The sequence below is a fragment of the Gopherus evgoodei genome, chromosome 3 (genome assembly GCF_007399415.2).
Source record: "Gopherus evgoodei ecotype Sinaloan lineage chromosome 3, rGopEvg1_v1.p, whole genome shotgun sequence".
NCBI classification, from domain to species: domain Eukaryota; kingdom Metazoa; phylum Chordata; order Testudines; family Testudinidae; genus Gopherus; species Gopherus evgoodei.
Genome location: NC_044324.1, coordinates 180,088,901 through 180,110,443, shown reverse-complemented (window position 1 = coordinate 180,110,443; position 21,543 = coordinate 180,088,901). Strand labels below are relative to the sequence as shown.

Genomic DNA, 21,543 nt, shown 5'->3' with positions numbered 1-21,543 from the left:
GGTCTAGATAATACTTCTTCCTGCCTTGAGCGCAGGGGACTGGACTAGATGACCTCTCAAGTTCTATGTTCCTATGATTCACCTGTGGAGGAATTTTCAGTATTTGCCCACCTCACAAAGACAAGGTTTATTAAAGGTTTTGATTAATATATAACCACAGTTAAAGAAGTCTATTCCTGTATGGGATCTAAACTTGGTCCTTAATTGCCTTATAGATTCTTAGATTCTAATGCATGAAGAATTATAACCTGATTGATGTAGAAAAGTTTGGGTAAAAAATTAGGATGTGGTCATAAAGAAGACTTTTCCTTAAAGAAAACTGTATAGTAATCTACCATTAATGTCTCCAGTTCCCCAACCTGTGGGCAGATGTTATGGCCACTTAAAATACTATTCAATTAGTAAAAATATGGTTAGTTGGGTTTCTGATGACCACATGGTAAACTGCCTGACAGACTTATGACAGACTTATGTGCAGTACTAGGGAGGGGCCAGTGGGTACCAATGCCATAGGAAAAGGTAGGAGAGGTCCTGGACACCATATTTAGGCTGCTAGGTAAGAAATTAAAGTCCAGGATCTCCATGGTAGCTTTCTTTTAAATATTTCTAATTTCCCACACAGGGCCAGTAAGACAGGCAGAACTGCAGGGCATCAATGTGTGGATAAGACAATGGTGTGAGGGGGAGGGTTTTAAGTATAATAAGAACTGGGAAACCTTTGGGAACAGGAGGAGCCTATACAGAAAGAATGGGCCCCACCCAGATCAAAATGGGTTTTTAAAGTTAAAAAGATTGTAAAGGTTTTTTTAAACTAAGGGCTCAGGTAAAGGCTACAGGTGTGGAGCAGCACAAGGTTTGGACAGAGACATCCCTTTAGGGATGAATTTATTAAAAGGATGAACTCTATAGCCCAGTAAAGAGGAAGGAAAGAAGTGGTAAAGTACAGGTAGGAGCTAGCGAGGAGCAGTCAAATGTAAAAAAGTCCCACTTAAATATAACACATGAAGAGAAGCAGCTGAATATTGACAAAATGTACAAGTGCTTATATACAAATGCTAGAAGTCTAAATACTAAGATGAGTGAACTAGAGTGCCTGGCATTAAATGACGATATTGACATTATTGGCATCATGGAAACTTGGAGGAAGGTGGATAAGTACTGGGACACAGTAATACCAGGATACAAAATATATAGGAATGACAAGGTATGTTGCACTGGTGGGGGAGTGGCACTATATGTGAAAGAAAGCATAGAGTCAAATAAAGTTAAAATCTTAAATGAATCAAACTGTATCCAAATTCTATGGATAGAAATTCCATACTTGAACAATAAGAGTATAAGCAGTAGGAATAGGCTATCAACTACCTGACCAGGATTGTGACAGTTACTGTGAAATGCTCAGGCAGATTAGGGAAGCTGCAAAGACAGAAAATACAATAATAATGGGAGATTTCAGCATATGAAACTGCAAGCCCAATAGCAAGGATTTTTAATTAATCTGTAGACTTGGAGGTCATATCCAATAACTGGAGAATTGCTGATATAGTTCCTGTTTTTAAGAAAGGGAAAAAAGGTGATCTGGGAAACTACAGGCCTTTTAGTTTGACCTCAATTGTATCCAAGGTCTTGGAACAAATTTTGAGAGAGAAAATAGTTAAGGACGTAGAAGTGAACGGTAATTATGATAAAATGCAACATGGATTTACAAAAGCTAGATCATGTCAGACCAACCTGATCTCTTTTTTTGAGAAGATAAAAGGTTTTTTTAAACAAAGGGAATGCAGTAGATTTAGTCTACCTACATTTCAGGAAGGCATTGATATAGTCCCACATGGGAAAAAGATTAATGCAAACTGGAACAGGTGCATAGAAGGTCTACTAGGATGATCTGAAGAATGGGACACCTACTTTATGAGAGGATACTCAAAGAGCTTGACAAGTTTAGCCTGACTAAAAGAAGTCTCAGGGGAGATATGATTGCTCTCTATAGATATCTCAGAGGGATAAATACCAGGGAAGGAGAGGAGTTATTTAAGTTAAGCACCAATGTGGACACAAGAACAAATAGATTTAAACTAGCCATCAACAAGTTTAGGCTTGAATTTGGACTAAGGTTTCTAACCATCAGAGGAGTGAAGTTCTGGAACAGCCTTCCAAGGGGAGCAGTGGGGACAAAAAACCCAAGTGGCTTCAAGAATTAGCTTGATAAGTTTATAGAGGGGATGGTATGATGAGACTGCTTACAATAGCATGTAGCCAAGCTGTGACTGCTAGCAGCAAATATCTCCAGTGGCCGGTGATTGGACACTAGATGAGGAGGGCTCTGAGTTATTACCAAGAATTCTTTCCCAGGTGTCTGGCTGGGCAGGGCCACCCGAGGGGGAGGGGCAAGTGGGGCAATTTGCCCCAGGGGTCCCGCAAGCCCTGGACCAGCGGTGGTCCGGGTCTTCAGCAGCATTTCGGCAGCGGGAGAGGCCCTTCAGTCGCTCCGGATCTTCAGCAGCATTTCAGCAGCCGGGGTGGGTGGGGAGCTTCAGTGCTGCCGAAGACACAGAGTGACTGAAGGGCCCCCTGCCACCGAAATGCTGCCAAAGACCTGGACCGCCGCCAGGTGAGTACAAGCGCCGCAGCTCTGCCACTTTGCCCCAGGCCCCCTGAATCCTCTGGGCTGCCCTGTGGCTGGGTGGTTTTGCCCACATGCTTAGGGTCTAACTGATTGCCATATTTGAGGTCAGGAAGGATTTTCCCTCCAGGTCAGATGGGCCTTGGGTTTTTTCACATTCCTCTGCAGCATGGGACATGGGTTACTTGCTGGTTTAAACTAGTGTCAATTATGGATTCTCTGTAACTTGAAGTCTTTAAATCAAGATTTGAGGAGACTTCAGTAACTCAGCCAGAGGTTAGGGGGTCTATTACAGGAGGGGGTGGATGAGGTTCTGTGGCTTCCAATGCGCATGGAGGTCAGATTAGAGGATCACGATGGTCCCTTCTGACCTTACAGTTTCTGAGTCTAAATGGATAAATTAAACCAATGGTTCTCAAAATTTTGTACTGGTGACCCTTTTCACATAGCAAGTCTCTGAGTGTGACCCCCACCTTGTAAATTAAAAACACTTTTTTATATATCTAACACCATTATAAATGCTGAAAGAAAAGTGGGGTTTGGGGTGGAGGTTGAAAGCTTATAACCTCCCATGTAATAACCTGGTGACCCCCTCAGGGATCCTGATCCCCAGTTTGAGAACCCCTGAATTAAATAGTAATAAGTCACCAGGATCAGATGGTATTCACCCAAGGGTTCTGAAGGAACTCAAATATTAAAGTGCAGAACTGTAGTATGTAACCTCTCTCTTAAATCAGCCTGCATACCCAATGACTGCAGAGTAGCTAATGAAATGCCTATTTTTTAAGAAGGCTACATAGACAATCCTGGTCATTACAAGCCAGTAAGCCTAACTACAGTATGGGCAAATTGGTTGAAACTGTAGTCAAGAATAGAATTAAAAGACACATAATAGAACATGTTATGTTGGGGAAAGAGTCAACACAGCTTTTGTAAAGTGAAATCATGCCTCACCAATCTATTGGAATTCTTTGGGGGAGAGGTGAACAAACATGTGGACACGTGTGATCCAGTTGATATTGTGTAGCTGGACTTTCAGAAAGCCATTGACAGGGTCCCTCACCAAAGGGTCTTAATCAAAATAAGAAGTCATGGGATAAGAGAGAAGGTCCTCTCATAGATTAGTAACTGGTTAAAAGATAGGAAACAAAGGATAGAAATAAATGGTCTAGACCCCAGTAAACCCTGCAGTGAAGATATAACCTCAGGGTCAGGCCCACTTTTCTCAGATGTTGATATTCAGAATCAGTTTTATATTAACCTTTACAGAGAGCTAATTTTTCAGAAAATTTATGTTACGTTTTCAATGGTCTACTAATAAATTCCAATATACTATGAGATTCTTGAAAAATTCACAAGAGGAAAAATAATTCTCTCTCCATTCATTTCCCCAGTATCAAATATGATCAAATTTCCTGTTAACAGGGAATTACCAATTATAAGGGGTTTTCTAGCGTGGTACCAAAGTTCTCAGCCCAAGACTATTCAAAAATTTTAATAATGAACATGGTTTAAACAAGAAACATACAGTTTTCACAGGATAAGGGAAAACTGTATAAAAATGCAATATGAAACACACTTGGTTTTAGCAAGCTTTGGACCGTATTTAAAAAACTTTCAAGTACACATAAAATGGTATTGAAAATGCCTTTTAGTTTTTGCACATATATTTATTGAAAACTCTGCGTTTCAGAGTATGACTCTATTAGGATCAGTAATTACAAGAATACCTTATGATAGATCAGATTGTGTTCCATAAAAACAGCCCACATAACTGATGTTAGACACACTGCTACTACTGAAGGCACTCAGATTCTACGTTGATGAGGGGGATACCAGAACCTGAATTGAAAAGAACAGTTTAACCTGATTTTCATTCTACACAGAATCACAGACATTAGATCATCTATTTTTGTCAATCCCCTTTTCAGTGCAGGATGTTTCCCTACAATCTACTTTCTAGCAGGGAGAAATCATATTATTTGAGAATTGGACTCTATCTCCATTCATATTTTTGCACTTGCTCCTTAATTTGAAAATGTTAGGATTTTTAAATTGCAAAGACTGAACCTTCCTTATTTTCCCCGGTTTTCTGCATAATCATCTGAGACAGCAAGCAGAGAAACTTCAGAGGATGGAACGAAAGAATCTTTTATTAGCTATTATAGGTCACAATTCTGGCTGCTTATACCTCAAGGAATACCACTCTACCAATTACAGCTGTGAACCACTAATTATTCTTCCTCTGAGTAATAACAGGCATTTTACAGATCCTTGTTTCATTTTTATGCATATATGCATTTGCTTAAACTCTTCCCCTGTAATTTTGCAAAAAAAAAAAAATACATCAGCTAGTTTAAACAGGAATATCAAACACACTCTCAGACTGCTATATATAAATACCTGCAGTACTCACAGAATCACAGAAATGTAGGGCTGCAGAGGTCATCAAGTCCAGCCCCTTGCACTGTGGCAGAACCAAATAAACCCAGACCATCCCTGACAGGTGTTTGTCCAACTTCTTTTTAAACACTTCTAATGATGGGGACTCCAATGACCTACCTTGGAAGCCAATTCCAGAGCTTAACTACACTTAAAGTTAGAAAGCTTTTCCTCATACCTAACCACAATCTCCCTTGCTGCAGATTAAGCCCATTACTTCTTGTACTATCTTCAGTGGACCTGGAGGACAATTGATCACCCTCCTCTTTATAAAAGCCCTTTATAAAAACACATTGGAAGACTTACCAGGTTGCCCCTCAGCCTTCTTTTCCCAAGACTAAACATGCCCAGTTTTTTTAACCTTTCCTCAGAGATCAGGTTTTCTAAACCTTTACTCATTTTTGTTGCTCTTCTCTGAACTCTTTCCAATTTGTCCACATCCTTATCTAATTCATATACCTCATAGGGAAAAAGGGGAAGTTGAACTAGGGTAAAGTGTAAAAGAAATGACAAACAGCTAAGATTAGGCCTCACCATGAGAGGGAGGATTAGTTGTGTTAGGGGGTTTTGTGTTGGAGAGATGGTAGGGGGAGGTTAGAAGAAAAGTCAGAGGCTGAAATTAGGTTAAGGAAAACAGTGGAGCTGAGATTAGATTGTGCTTTAGGAGGAAGATAGGGTTGGGTTAGGATCCAGGCAATGGATTGAGCTCTAAGTCAGGGATGAAGGTGTCAGGATGGGGGTGTGTGTGTAGTGGGAAAGGTATAGGATTGGATGGCTGGAGTTGAGAAGGTGATGGGCTGGAGTTGGGGAGAAGCAGGACTGCCGAGGGGGTGGTGGTTGGTGGCAATGAGGGACAGCAGTTGGGAGGGAATATGAATGGTTGGAATTAGGAGAAGATGCAAGACTGGGCAGAGGTAGGGGTTGGGAGTGAACATGAGTTAGGAGAGTGGCCTGAGGCAAGATGCAGGGCTGATGAGAGGTAGGAATTGGAATGAAAGCGAAGAATTGGAGTTAGGAGAGTGGTTTGAAGGGAGATGCAGGGTTATTGTGGGGTAGGTATAGGTAAGGGATTTGAAGTTGGGGAGATGCAAGGTGGGTGTGGGGGGATGTAGGGGTTGGGACTTGAAGGATACTGCAAGGCTGGTGTGGGTAAAGGGGAGGTGTGGGGTTTTGAGTTGGGGGGAGCTGCCCAGATGGTGTGGAATAGGGGTAGGTGAGGGAGTTAGGGGAACTACAGGGCTGGTGTGGGAGGACTTGGGGGTGCTGTGTAGTAGGGGAAGGTGTGGGGCAGGGTGAGATGAGGGGTGGGGGTGGTTTGAGGGGAGCTGGGGTAGGTGAAAGGGGTAGGGGAGATGAAGGGGTTGGTTTGGAGGGAGTTGGGGGAGTGTGGGGCAGTGGAGGTGAGGGGATGAGGTGGTTTGGGGCTTCAGGAGGCATAGGAGTGGGGGGAGGTGGGGGTGGTGTGGGGCAGGGGATTTGAGGGGATGGGTGGTGTGGGGCAGAGGGGGATGAAGTGGTTGGGGGAGCTGCAGGGCTGGTGTAGGGGAGCTGAGGGGTGATTGGGGGGAGCTGGAGCAAGTGAAAGGAGTGTTGCAGTGCAGGGGATGGGAAGGGGTGGCTGGTTTGGCGGGAGCCGGGGGTGTTGCGGTGGGGGGGATGGGGGAGTGGTTAGTTTGGAGGAAGCTGGGAGTGTTGCGGTGCGGGGGATGGGACGGGAGGGGTGGCTGGTTTGCAGGGAGCTGGGGGTGTTGCGGTGCGGGAGACGGGAAGTGGCTGGTTTGCAGGGAGCCGGGGGTGTTGCGGTGCGGGGGATGGGACGGGAGGGGGTGGCTGGTTTGCAGGGAGCCGGGGGTGTTGCGGTGCGGGGGATGGGACGGGAGGGGGTGGCTGGTTTGCAGGGAGCCGGGGGTGTTGCGGTGCGGGGGACGGGAGGTGGCTGCTTTGCAGGGAGCCGGAGGTGTTGCGGTGCGGGGGATGGGACGGGAGGACGTGGCTGGTTGGCAGGGAGCTGGGGGTGTTGCGGTGCGGGGGATGGGACGGGAGGAGGTGGCTGGTTTGCAGGGAGCTGGGGGTGTTGCGGTGCGGGAGACGGGAGGTGACTGGTTTGCAGGGAGCCGGGGGTGTTGCGGTGCGGGGGATGGGACGGGAGGAGGTGGCTGGTTGGCAGGGAGCTGGGGGTGTTGCGGTGCGGGGGATGGGACGGGAGGAGGTGGCTGGTTGGCAGGGAGCTGGGGGTGTTGCGGTGCGGGGGATGGGACGGGAGGAGGTGGCTGGTTGGCAGGGAGCTGGGGGTGTTGCGGTGCGGGGAATGGGACGGGAGGTGGCTGGTTTGCAGGGAGCCGGGGGTGTTGCGGTGCGGGAGACGGGAGGTGGCTGGTTGGCAGGGAGCTGGGGGTGTTGCGGTGCGGGAGATGGCTGGTTTGCAGGGAGCCGGGGGTGTTGCGGTGCGGGGGATGGGACGGGAGGAGGTGGCTGGTTGGCAGGGAGCTGGGGGTGTTGCGGTGCGGGGGATGGGACGGGAGGAGGTGGCTGGTTGGCAGGGAGCCGGGGGTGTTGCGGTGCGGGGGATGGGACGGGAGGAGGTGGCTGGTTGGCAGGGAGCTGGGGGTGTTGCGGTACGGGGAATGGGACGGGAGGTGGCTGATTTGCAGGGAGCCGGGGGTGTTGCGGTGCGGGAGACGGGAGGTGGCTGGTTGGCAGGGAGCTGGGGGTGTTGCGGTGCGGGAGACGGGAGGTGGCTGGTTGGCAGGGAGCTGGGGGTGTTGCGGTGCGGGAGATGGCTGGTTTGCAGGGAGCCGGGGGTGTTGCGGTGCGGGGGATGGGACGGGAGGAGGTGGCTGGTTGGCAGGGAGCCGGGGGTGTTGCGGTGCGGGGGGATGGGACGGGAGGAGGTGGCTGGTTGGCAGGGAGCTGGGGGTGTTGCGGTACGGGGAATGGGACGGGAGGTGGCTGGTTTGCAGGGAGCCGGGGGTGTTGCGGTGCGGGAGACGGGAGGTGGCTGGTTGGCAGGGAGCTGGGGGTGTTGCGGTGCGGGGGTTGGGGGGGAGGAAGTGGCTGGTTTGCAGGGATCCGGGCGGTGTTGCGGTGCGGGGGACGGGGCAGAGGAGCTACAGAGCCGTGGGGCGATCAGGCGGAGCTGGGTAGGGCCAAGGGCAGCTGAAGGGGCGGGCCGGACGGAGGGTCTTTCCCCAAAGGGGCTGATGCCGCCCACAGCCTGGCAGGATCCCGCCTCGCAGGCCCTGGCCCCGCCCCGAGCTGCCTGGCCGCCTGCGCTGCACCATGGCCGGTGGGCCCGCGCGGCTGCTTGCTCTGGCGCTGGGCTGCCTGGCCGCCGCCGTGGCCGCTCTGGCGGAGCAGCAGCAGGAGCTGCGCTTCAAGCCGGCCCCGGCCCCCACCCCCGTACGGCTCTTCACCGAGTCCGAGCTGGCCAGATACAGCGGGCAGGAGGTACGGGGGGCGTCGGCCCCTGGGGGCATGGTCAGGTGGGGGAAGGGCGCTGCTGCGTGGGCAGAGGGCACTGCCCCCTGCGGAGGTGGGTTGAGTTGTTTTGTTGTTATTACTACCAGATGCGTGACACCCCCACCAGAAACTAGCCACACTCCTGCTGTGTCTGGAGCAGTTTGATGCCAACTCTTCCATCTCTCTCCTAGATATTAAAAACTTTTCATGTCAAAGGAGACCAAGTGTCATTGCACGCTGGAGCTGTCTAATCAGCTCTCTCCAAATGGGGAGTATGGTCACCACTCTGAGACTAAAAACATTGTTGGGAAACAAACAAGGAGATAGTGATAAAAGAAACCAACTTGTGCATGCCAGGACATTAGAACACTGCAGTTACAACGACAAACATCTGACAGTCTTGACACTTTCAGTTAAGGCTCCAACTCAACCTTAACTCTATTCCTTACCAGTGGAAGAACTCACTTCTTGCCACATGAAAGAAACACAAATCTTCCCCGTTGCACATATGAATTGCATTGGTATGATCTTTTGTTATATGGAGATATCGCCTGCACTCTGTTCCCCCCACTCAACACACACGCTTCCAGCTTATATGTATACAAGATCCAAGACCTGTTTTACGAGGATGTGTAATTTATAGTGAAGATGAGGGAACCACACCTCATGTGGTCAGAGAAGTGACTAAAGCAGATGAAAAAGGTGTTAGCCTGCATTCCCATTACAGAATGGTTGTTAGGAGCTGATGTGTTGTGCTGGCTTGAAATTTGGTCTGTGTCACTGGGCAGGTTGGCCCATAAGTATTAAAAGCACTACAGCCCTCATACTAAGGGTCTGTATGTCTGGATGGGGCAATACTCGAGTTAAAATTTTGCAGTGAAGGCAAGCACATTGTGGGATGGTGGGCATGGCAGGCGCTTATGGATCATATGCAGAGTCTAATATGACATGTTTTTGTAATGGGCTGGCTAGTGTGTATATGTACCATTGCTCTCTACTAGGTAACAACAGAACTGCTCAAGTATGTGTCATAGGTCCTATATTTTTAACAACTTATTGCGATTTCCCTTTAGCCTATATAATAAGGGCTTACGATATTGGAGCAGGAGGATGGAACTTCTATTTGTACTCTTGCAATGAAGTTCTGAGTAATTGAGGTGTGCTATATAGTGATAGCTATAAAGTCCAGGGTGATCAGATTTATACAGGGCCTCAGGAGTACCTGGATCTTTACATACAAATGCAGAATTACAGGATACTGCTTAACAGGCTTACAATCTACATTTAGAAATAGCATAAGTAATGACATTGGAGGAGGTTTAGGGGAAGGGAGAACAAGGATTACAAAACGATAGTCGTTTGTTATCTTTTGCATACATCTTGATATTTCCACATATTAATATGGCTTAGTGCAAAATTAAAGTTTTTTTCTTTCTCCTTATTGTCAAGAGAGTTGGAGAAGAGGTTAATAGTGGATGGCGAGGGCAGAGCTGGGGGTGGAAGAAGATTGTTGTGTTGGGTACATGAGAACGGTAGAGGGGATCAGACTAGTGGGAGGAAGAGTAGCGGAGTGGAATGTGGGGACAAAAGGAGGCATGACAAAGGAGGCAGAGGTTGGTGAGATTAGGTAATATACAGTCAACAAGGCAAGTTAAAGGTTAGTGATCAATCTATTAATGGGAAGGAACTGATAGATATTGTGGCAATTGATGGTTATAATCAGTAAGGCAAAGACTGAATAAGCCTAGCAGAAACAGTCAGCTGTCAGCCATGGATGTAACTATATGTTTTGGTCTCATCCTGTACTGTGAAAGCTGGCAGAGTCTGGTTCTTTATTGGCCTGATTTTCAAAATAGCTTGGCTCCTCAAAACTCCCATTGATGGATTTCAGTAGGATCTGCTAGATGCTGGGCACTTTAGAAGTCTGGTCACAGCTGTTTAATGGTATATTAACAGTCTGCAGGCTAGAATTTTTCCCTGAGATCCTGGGCATCTGTTACTCATAGCTGAAGGTTAGGATGGGGATGATGGAGAGGCTAAGTAGTAGAGATAAAGTTTCTGCTGGGATCTTAACCCTCTGACTTTATTTTAAACTAAAAATGAGATAAAATAGATATCTATTGACAACTTTAACTCTCAATTAAGAATGTGTGTGAATTTCCTTTAGTTTTTTTTTTTAAACAACACCAATATTTCTGAAGTAATATTTTTTTTCTTCCTAGCACTATTTTAAAGTATTTTAGAGAGGGAGAAAAGAAAGCATAATTATTTTGATAAATAATTTACATGTATCATTCATCCAGAGTTTTTAAAGCACTAAACAAATGTGGGTAAGTGACTTGCTGAAAGTCAAACAGTGAATAGTTTGGAAGAGAATCCAGGTTTCCTGACTCCAATTTCTTTCTCTAACCAGTTCTTCTGCATAGGCCTTGTGTACAATAGAGCAAAAATGTGCAACTGGTAGAAGCTCTTCTGTAGATATCCTTGTTTGAGAGTTACCAAGTTACCCATCTCAGGCATATATAGTAATAGAAATGCCTTTTCAAATCATAGTGTACAAATAGTACAATCAGTTTCAAGGATACCTAAAGTTCTTAAACATCTATCCAGGCAGGTCAGTTTCTCCCAGGCTGCTCAAGAGAACCATCAAAATAACCAGGCAATGGGCCCAAAGTCTCTAGTTGTTTGTCAGATCTCCCCTTTTCCCCAGGATGAACACCACAGTTGTAGAACAGGATATTCTTCCTGTTTCCTTCCTGGCGGAAAAAGAATAGATACCAGATATCTTCTCCCATCTGAGTGTTTACAGCCAGTTCCTCAGTTTTAGAGATCTGTAGAATGTGCTTCACTATAAATACCAAACTGCTCACTAGGATATTGGAATATGGAGCTTTCGATACTCTCTCCCTCATCACTATCATTATAACTACCGATGCCTCAAAATTTTACAGAATCACAGCTATTTATTCTTCCAAAACCTGTGGTGATCCCTCCAATGAGGTAATCCTCAAAGAAAATTCTTCCCCTTTACAAAGTTATTGTTCTCACTGAGCTAATTCCATAGCCTTCAGAGATGCGTAGGGATTAAATGAAGTATCCATCCTACTCTAATCCTTGCCTGCCACGTAGGACATTTAGGCCAATGGATTCAAAATCTTCCCTTAATGCAGGAGTGGCCAACCTGAGGCGGAGAAGGAGCCAGAATTTACCAATGTACATTGCCAAAGAGCCACAGTAATATGTCAGCAGCCCCCCATCAGCTCCCCCTCCCGCACGGTCCCAGTGCCTCCCGCCAACCTCCCTCCCAATCAGCTGTTTCATGGCGTGCAGAAGGCTCGGGGGGGGGGGGGAAGGAGCGAGGGCATAGCAGGCGGGTGGGAGGGGGCAGGGCCTGTGGCAGAGCCAGGGGTGCCTGTAGCTCCAGCCCCAGAATCAGTGTCTATACAAGGAGCCGCATATTAACTTCTGAAGAGCCGCATGTAGCTTCGGAGCCACAGGTTGGCCACCCTGCCTTAATGTATTCTTCTAGCTCATTAAGTCAAGTATGCAGGCAGTTTTTAAAAATATCATAGAATTAATACAAGAATTCAATTTTCGGAAGTTTTAGCTTTCTATGGTGAAAAAAAATCATAGTTAACAAATTCAAAATGATAAAATCCTTTGCTAAATTTATACAGATCTCTTCTCTGAAGCGCTTGCTGGTTGGCCTCCTGGGGGTTGTCTCCAGAAACTAAGAAAACACTAACCAGCACCTCATTGACAGAGAAAGCAGATTTTGAGGGGAGGACAAAGTGGAATCAATGGTTTATTAAGCAAAACAGATGTAAGCAGAAGATCGGATTTGGGTGTGCGTGTGTTTGCTTTATCCTCTTGATCAAAGCAGAATACCATCTGCCATACACCCTTTCACCTCAGAAAACATCCACCTCCAGAATGATTTACTTAATCATCTTGGAACAAACAAGTATTATGAACTGACTCCAGAAAAGGCACAATAGGGGGAAGTGTATTGTCTGACTACTAGGTTCCAAACAGAATAGTTTCTTCCATGAACTTTCATCATTTTCTGGGGTTTAATCCATAAAGATTCTCATAGTCTATTTCAAGTACCAGTGTTTATTCCAAGAATTTCAAGAATCATCATCTATGGGAGCAAGAGATGCACTGATGCAGCACAGAAATAAACAGAGCTTTAACATACCTATTCCACTAGTATTTGGTGTCTTAATAGTGAAAACAAGCTCTAATAGTGAGAACGGAAGTCTACATCTTCTCCATGTACAACGTGGTATTCAGAATGCAGACACTCAGAACTTGGCATCACAGCTAGATACCATTGAACTACACATTGCTGAATACCAGTGGAAATTATTCATGTAATTATCACATGATGAATACTGATTTTTTTTGTACACTAACCTGAATGTGACCTGGAGACTTTGCATCCTCTGTTCCTTCCCCCATCTCTGCCTTTGGCTCAGAATATGGTCTCTTTACTGTATAGTGCCAGCAGCTGACACAGGGATGCATGACTGTTTGGCAGCTGATAGCAGTCACAATGACAAGGTATAGAAAACCAGCTTCTTGTGGCCCAGCGACCCACAGAGAAATCTTTATTCATTTTTTTGCAGCATGTAATTGATTTGGGGATGAATGAAAACTCCAGGCTGTGAATCTTGTGTGCATTGATCGTGATTTAAGTTGCTAGAGAACACCCAGTAAGGGGTTCATTCTCTTCTCAATGTGCTGTACACATACTGGCTTTATTTTGAGCACCTGCTGGCTTCTCTCTTTCTTTCCAGGAGGGACAGCCTATTTACATGGCTGTGAAGGGAGTAGTATTTGATGTCACTTCTGGAAAAGGTGAGCTGGCTTCTCCCCGGGGTTTTTTCCCCCTTCACATTATCCCATTTTTCTTAAACATCCTAAACCTTTAGGAAACTGCAAACTCTATTTAAATACAAAGAACATACTCTTTGTTTTTAATTCCCAATCATCCTCCTCTGAAGCTGCCTTCTCCCACTCTCAGCTTCGCATCTCCTTTCATGCTGACCTCTGTGTCTGGAACAGAACAGATCCTCTTCTTATCCTATCATTTTCTAAGAAATGCCATAATACCTTTTGACTTGATTGAGACACCTTCCATTATACAGATTTACATATTTTCCTCTAACGTTGGTTTTAGCTACTCTTTAAATTAAAAAAAAAAAGTGCACTTAGGACTGGTGAAAGCTACGAAACTGAGAGCCCTAGAGAGAGAAATTCTCCATCAGTAGAACAGACACAACTTGGGCAGCAGCTGTATTACAGTCTTAGTGAAGACAGGCAGTTGCCATTTTTGGCCACGTTAACTAGTCCAGGTAAGATAGTTTGTCTTGAGACGTCACCAGAATTTTAGGAGAAAAGGGCTCAGATCCAAGTCCTTGGTTTGGGCTCGTTTAGGAGTATAATGGGCTCCTTTCATGCTGGTATAAGCAGATGCTTAATCTGGTCCATTGTTTTCACTGTCAATAGTCTGAACATTACTAGATTTCCTCTCCTTGAACAGAATTTTATGGGAAAGGTGCCCCGTACAATGCCCTCGTTGGAAAGGACTCAACACGAGGAGTTGCAAAGATGTCACTTGACCCGGAAGATCTCACTCATGACACAGTAAGAAATGAGATTGTTTTGTTTAATTCCTTTTTTGCAAAATTTCAATCTTGTCTTCCCTAAAATATATTCCCCTGCTGTATATTTATGCAAAGCCCAATCCTATAAATAAGGAAAATGTTTGTTTATTTTCCAAGAAATGTCATTAACCCCTTCTGATCTGGTTGAGACACCTTCCATTATATAGATTTACACGTTTTCCTCTAATGCTGGTTTTAGCTGCTTTTTAAATTTAAAATAAAGAAAAGTGCACTTAGGACCGGTGAAAGCTACCAAACTGAGAGCCTTAGAGCGAGAAATTTCTCCATCAGTAGAACAGAGAACTTGGGCAGCAGCTTCCCCATCAACAGCTGTCTAGAGGGACAGCATCTAAAAATGTGTAGTTCAGTTTCCTTGACCAATTCAGTCCTTGGTGTCTCTGCTGAGAATACCAAATGGGCCAACTGTGATGGTGCTTTTTGGAAATGAATTGACACCAACAACCCACTTTACCTGCGGATGTCAGGCTTTGTCACTACTGGGCTGAATTTGAATAAGTGACCTAGGAGTGACAGGTTCTATGATAAATAACCCATTGCCAGTTACTTAAACCCTCCATTGTTTCTGTGCCCTGCAAATTAAACCTGAAGGCTGACATCGAGGCTAGGATGATCAACATAAATAAAGACATATGTAAATACCTGCCATTTTTTCTTGCTCATATTTCGTTTAGACAGGGCTCACGGAAGAAGAGCTAAAATCCCTGGATGATATCTTCAATGATGTGTACAAAGCCAAATATCCTATTGTTGGCTACACTTCTCAAAGAATTCTGAATGAGGATGGCAGCCCCAATCAGAACTTTAAACCTGAGGATCAGCCACATTTCAGCATTAGAGATGAATTTTGATGAAGGATTTAGCATCCTGAAAATCCTCAGATGGACATTGTAGAATGCTGTATGACTGGGAAACATTGACTGTTTCTAAGGCAGAAGAACGCTTTCTATGAATTATGTATCTTTTGTATTTTTGTTATCCGTCTTCCCCCCCCCCCCAACGAGGATAATGGCTGATTACTAGTGTTGTGAATTCCTTCAGGTAGTGAACCAAATACAATTTAATCAGTGGCAGGTATTTGTGGATTGGAGGGAATTATTTCAATAAAATTCTCACTGCCAATATCTTGATTTATCTTTTTTAATATAAAAATAAAAATTGGATAACTAAAAACTCATTCCCTGAAGGGGAGAAAATGTCCTTTAATAGCTGAATCATGGGACATGGGGTTTTGCCATTTCTGGGTTCTGTTCCCTGTTCCGCTGCAAACTTGCTGTATTACATGAGTCACCTTACTTCACTTCTCCATGCCTCAGTTTCTCCATCAACAAAATAGGTGTAATAAGGCTTCCTATCTCAGAGGAGTGGTGTGGGGTTTAATATTCATCCTCTTTCATTACAGCGGATATATAAATGCTGACTTCCTGAAATGTACTTAAATGCTGTATATTTATGCAAAGCCCAGTGTTATAAAACAAAGATTTTTCTTCTGGAAAATGTAATATTTAATTACCTTTTGATTTGATATAGGCTATGGGCTACAATCAATAGCTCGCAGCAGCTCTGCTGCAAGATCTCTAATGGAGCTGCTCTACCCTGACAGGAGAGAGGTCTCCCATCGCCTTAAATAATCCACCCCCACCAAGCAGTGGCAGCTATGTTGGCAGAAGTTCTCCTGCCAACATAGCGCTGTCCACACCGGCACATAGGTGGATGTTACTTATATCACTCAGGGCGGTGGCTTAGTCACACCTCTGAGTGGCATAAGTTATACTGACATAAGTGGTAATGTAGATGTGGCCTAAATCACTCTTATTATTGTAGTAGTTTCAGCAAAATAGCACTTTTTTGTAATACATTTACATGAGTTTGTCATTTAAAATTAGGTCATGATGATTGTTTAGTATCCTCAACTCCTAATTCCCACAAACCAAGAGAAATTATAACTTAGGACCTCTGGTTATCATAAAGTCTTTGTTCACATATTGTAAAATATAAGTTTACTGTGATTATTTCAGTCTGACCCGAATATTCCCAGCTTCTCTATGCTGTCAATTAAACTCTGGTTGACTCTACATAAGAGCAGGAACTAGGGTGCTGGAGCACCTCCTGGCTTGAAGTAGTTATCATCATATGCAGGCTTTACCATTTGGTTCAAGAGCTCTCAGCACCCCCTCTACACAAATTGTTCTAGCACCCTTGTCTACCAGTGCTTTTTCCATTTTTAATCTCTCTCAGGTTCTCTGCACTATTACTTTTCCTAGCTTGATCATTGCCACTCCAGTTCCCTTGAAAGATGTGTGTGTGTTCTTTTTCTGTTTAACCTAATATACAACTCCAGGTCCTGCTGGGGGGGAAAACAAGTCCTCTCCTCTGTCAGATTTCTCTTTGCAGTCTTTCAGGCTGCTTTTAATTTACATAGCAATCAGAGAACATTAAATGCTTGTGCTATACCAAGTGCTGCTGACTTCTGACTTCCACTAACTGAAGTCAAATGCTAACTGTCATGTACGTGGATTTATCTGCTACCATGAATTAGCACTGAGAAACTGAGCAGCTGCTTCCAATTTCTTAAAGATAATTTGCTTCATTATGTTAACCTTCTGGCTGCTTTCTTTCAAAGAGTAAATGATTGAATCATTTATTCTCCTTCTCCTGGGGTCTGTACGCTGTATAGCCTATTGTGGGAGAAAAATAATTGTCTGATCATTTAAAATAAAAGTTTTTTCTTTTATCCCTTTCATAAAGTCATTGATATTTACTCTAAATTTGCTTTGTGCCTTAAGCCCCTTTTTTCCCCATGTAGCCATTCAGCAGTATTGTGTAAGAGGTTAAAGCAACAGACTCCTGGTGGTTACACTCCGCCACTAAGTTTCTGTGTACCTGAGGTTACCTGTGCCACTTAACTGCATCACAAAAGTTCTAATTAATAAATGTTTGTATTTAAAGCTACAGTTGGTTGTTAATAAAGTTTTTGCAGGAAAGTAAACCATTTTTTAGATCCATTACTCCACAAACATTTTTCAGTGAAAAAAATGAAACTTGAAAATTTGTGGTTTGTGAAAAGTATGGAAACTAATTTAATAAAAAACTCTAGGTTTTGAAAACAGAAAACTTTTGCTGAAAATATAATATTCTGGGTTTTGATTTCTGCCTCTTTTTTAATTTTTCAAACAACCCCCCACCCCCGAAAACATTGACCAGAATAAAAATGGTTTTGTTTTAGTTGAAAAGCAGTTTTTCATTTAAAAAAAAACAAACCCAAACCCACAAACTACACACAACACATCACACCCCCAATACAAATTTCAACCAGCTCTAAAACTAAGCTTCATCAGGATGGTGGGTGCTGTATGAACAAACTGTAAATAGCTTGCAGTCTAACTCAGGGATGGGCAAATTACGGCCTGTGGGATTGCGAGCCCCACAGCATAGCTCGGTTAAGGCAATCTCTCTGGCCCCATGCTGTCCTGGAAGCAGCCGGCACCACATCCCTGCAGCCCCTGGGGGTAGAGGGCGCTGCGTGCTGCCCTTGCCTGTAGGAACCATCCCCAGCAGCTCCCATTGGCTGGGAATGGGGAACTGCGGCCAATGGGAGCTTTGGGGGAGGTACCCACAGGTGAGGGCAGTGTGCGGAGCCTTCTGTCCCGTTTCTTTCCCCCTGCCCAGAGCCGCAGAGACATAGTGCTGGTTGCTGCGTGAGACCAGGGCAGGCAGGGAGCCTGCCTTAGCCCCACTGCCACCCCAGAGCCATTCAAGGAGCCTGCAGCCCCCACCCCACCTGCATCTCAACCCCCTGCCCTGAGCATCTTCCTGCACTCCACATCCTCTCCTCTGCCCCAACCCCCTGCCCTGAGCTCCCTGGTGTACCTCTCCCGCACCCTAATCCCCTCCCCTGAGCCCCCTTTTGCACTCCCTCCTGTATCCCAACCCCTTGCCCTGAGCCCCTTCCTTCACCCCACACCCCTCACTGCACTCCCTGCCCTGAGTCCCTTTCTGCACACACACCCCCTCCCACATCTCACACTCCCACCCACACCCCAACCCCCTGCCCCAGCCCTACATTCATCGCCCTGCATGCAATTTCCCCACCCAGATGTGGCCCTCAGGCCAAAAAGTTTGCCCACCCCTGGCCTAACTCATTCATGATACTGTACAAAGGCTGAAGATTCAGTCTCAAAATGGTGCAGACACTATAACTGAGAGGCATTGTGGGAGAAATGTGTTTTAAGGAGTTGAATGAGGAGATGAGTGGTCCAAGTGTAAGGGGTAATAATTATATGAAAGAGATGATTAACTGGAATGTAAGAGATTGAGAGCAGAGCTCTTCTGATAAAAGCACTAAGTAATATTTCCTTCTTTTCCTGTCCCACTCTAATTTGACACTCTACTTCCTGATTTGGGCAGCTGGAGGAGCTACACTGCTAAGATTATTTTCAATGATTTATTAGAAGTTTTACCAACATGTTAAATGTTGTACATGGAAACTTAGTTTTGAGGGCAGATTCAAACCCACAAACTTCAAGTGGGTTTGCATATGGTGTAACAATGTTCTGTTCTCCCTATCTGAAGACAAGAACATTGCCAGAAGGTGGGAGTAGACAATACAGGATAGATCACTCAATAATTGTCCTGTTCTGTTCATTCCCCTGAAGCATCTGACACTGGCTACTGTTGAAGACAAGATACTGACTAGATGGACCATTTGTCTGACCCAGTATGGCCATTGTTATGTTAAGCCTATGGATCTCCAATGAGGAGCTTACATGGAGGTCTCAAGGATGGAGCGTAGTATTTTCTCTGACCTCTCTGTGTGAAAGATCTGCCCATAGTGGCTATCCCCCACTCACGTATATGGAAAGAGATGCTTTAGCCCCATTTAAAAATAACACTTTCCTTAGCTCAGTTATTAATGACACTTTTGATCATCTAAACTGAATGAATTTTAAAAATCAAATGTTCTTACAATTTATTCTCTTTCCTCAGTTAGGAAAATAAAATGACTAATCACTTTCACTTTGGTGTAATCATTTCCTAGTCAACTTCACTTTCAGATTCCAATGCACTTTCACAATGCTACAATTCCCTGGCTGCAAACAGGCCCGTCTTTTCTTCAGAAACTGCTACTAGGGGTGGCTCCAGGCACCAGCACGCCAAGCGTGTGCCTGGGGCGGCAAGCCACGGGGGGTGCTCTGCTGGTCGCCGGGAGAGCGGCAGGAAGGCTGCCTTTGGCGGCATCCCTGCGGAGGGTTCGCTGGTCCCGAGGCTTTGGCAGACCACCCGCAGGCTGCCGCCAAATTGGCGGGACTGGGGACCTCCCACAGGCAAGCCGCCGAAGGCAGCCTGCCTGCCGTGCTTGGGGCAGCAAAATACCTAGAGTCGCCCCTGCCTGCTACTATTGATTGATGTTTAATAAATGCCATAGAAATATTGCTATTGATTACACAGTAGGTTTTATAAAGGCTTTTTTACCAAAAATTCATTTGACCCATCTACCTACTCATAAGAGGATCATCACCACAGTGAACCACTAATTAATTTATCCTCAGAACACCTTACTTAGGGAAGAATTATCTCCTTTTATTTCCCCATTTTATAGATGAGTGACTGAGGCACAAAATGATAAAATGACTCGCACAATGTCACAGAGAAAGTCTGTTGAACCATTGTGACATTCTGTACCTTGGGGGAGCATGCTGGAACCCCCATATTCCTCATTTTCATCTAATTGGGATCTTACATATAAAGCATGCCTTGTAAGGTATCAGGGGAAAGGTTATGATCTGCTGAAACTCATTTCTCTATCCATATATGCATGTCATTAATGCATATGAAGTTATGAGAATTGTGTTGAATGGTTGTCACTAAAACATGCTCTAAGTTGGGGGAATCAGTCAGATATTAGCTCTCCAGAGGCAACAGCAAGGAAAGTAACCAACCCCCAGGGCGCGGTGTCAGAGAACCCATCCATAGTCATTGTCCAGCAAGGGAGCTACAATGTAATGACTCACCTGCATGAAGCCACACCAGGCGAATTGCTCAACCTTGCTTGGAGAGACTCAGCAATGCTCAAGAACATGATAAAAGGAAGACGTTTGCCATGCTCTTCCTCTCTCTTCCACCTACACCTACAGACACCACCACACCAAGTGACTGAAGCGCTGATCAAAGAGGAGAGCCTGGCTGAAGAGCAACCAGCCAGCCGGTGGTGAGAAGCATCTTAAGTTTGTAAGGGCACTGAAAGTGTTAAGATCGGCTTAGAATGCGTTTTGCTTTTATTTCATTTGACCAAACCTGACTTATGTTTTGACTTATAATCTCTTAAAAATCTATCTTTATAGTTAATGAAGCTGTTTGTATATTCTACCTGAAGCAGTGTGTTTGGTTTGAAGTGTGTCAGAGATTCCCCTTGGGATAACAAGCCTGGTACATATCAGTTTCTTTGTTAAATTGATGAACTCATATAAGCTTGCAGCATCCAGCGGGCATAACTGGACACTGCAAGACGGAGGTTCCTAGGGTTGTGTCAGGGACCGGAGATACTGGCTAGTGTCATTCAGTTGCACAATCCAAGGAGCAGGTTACATGGCAGAGGCTGTGCATGAACAGCCCAGAAATGGGGGGTTCTCACGGCAGAGCAGGGTAAGGCTGGCTCCCAAACTCAAGGACTGGAGTGACCTAGCAGATCACCGGTCCGGATAACACCAGAGGGGAATGTCACAACCATTATCTCTTGGGTCCCACTCTAGCATGCTAAGCACTAGAGTGTATCCTTTTAAAAAACAGCCAAGTCATATGTTGTAAAATATCTTTTTTGGTGTGGTGAGGGAGCTGAATTTTACACTGCTGAAAGGTAACATTTGCCTTGGAGACAGAAATGTGGATGATGTCAACTGTTAATTTTTTAAAATTGTTTTTCCTAAAAATATCACATTTATTGTCACCCTTTCTTTACAGCTGGCTTTGTTACGCTGAGTTTTGCATCATTTCAATGAGACCATTGAGCGATCTGAAATTTTCACTTAAACAAGCAAACAGTGAGAGGTCCCATTACAGGCTCCCAACTTACCCTAAAGGGTGATGAATTTCTTTGTAATCCACTTGTAGCTTCCAGAAAATGACTCACTGTTTTTACTCTACTGCCTCTAATCTACCTCTTGTTAATTTATCATGGGTGTCTGCGTGATTCAAGGTTTTTATGAATTGCCATAACAGGAGAGAACCTACTCTAGTCTTTAATACTGTTTTAGTCTACATTCTGGAGTGAATTATTGGTGAGCATCTCAAGGAGCCTCTCTTATTGTTGAGAAGATGCAAAAGAGTTTACCA

General features: G+C 44.9%; 1 protein-coding gene across 1 annotated transcript; it reads left to right on the top strand.

Annotated features, from left to right (window-relative positions):
- The first annotated feature begins 8,335 nt into the window (after positions 1 to 8,335).
- NENF (neudesin neurotrophic factor) lies at positions 8,336 to 17,163 on the top strand. Its single transcript, XM_030557553.1, has 4 exons — positions 8,336 to 8,512; positions 13,327 to 13,387; positions 14,073 to 14,176; positions 14,889 to 17,163. The coding sequence occupies exons 1-4, from the start codon at positions 8,345 to 8,347 to the stop codon at positions 15,063 to 15,065; spliced, it is 510 nt and encodes a 169-aa protein (XP_030413413.1). The 5' UTR covers positions 8,336 to 8,344; the 3' UTR covers positions 15,066 to 17,163.
- Positions 17,164 to 21,543: the final 4,380 nt, after the last annotated feature.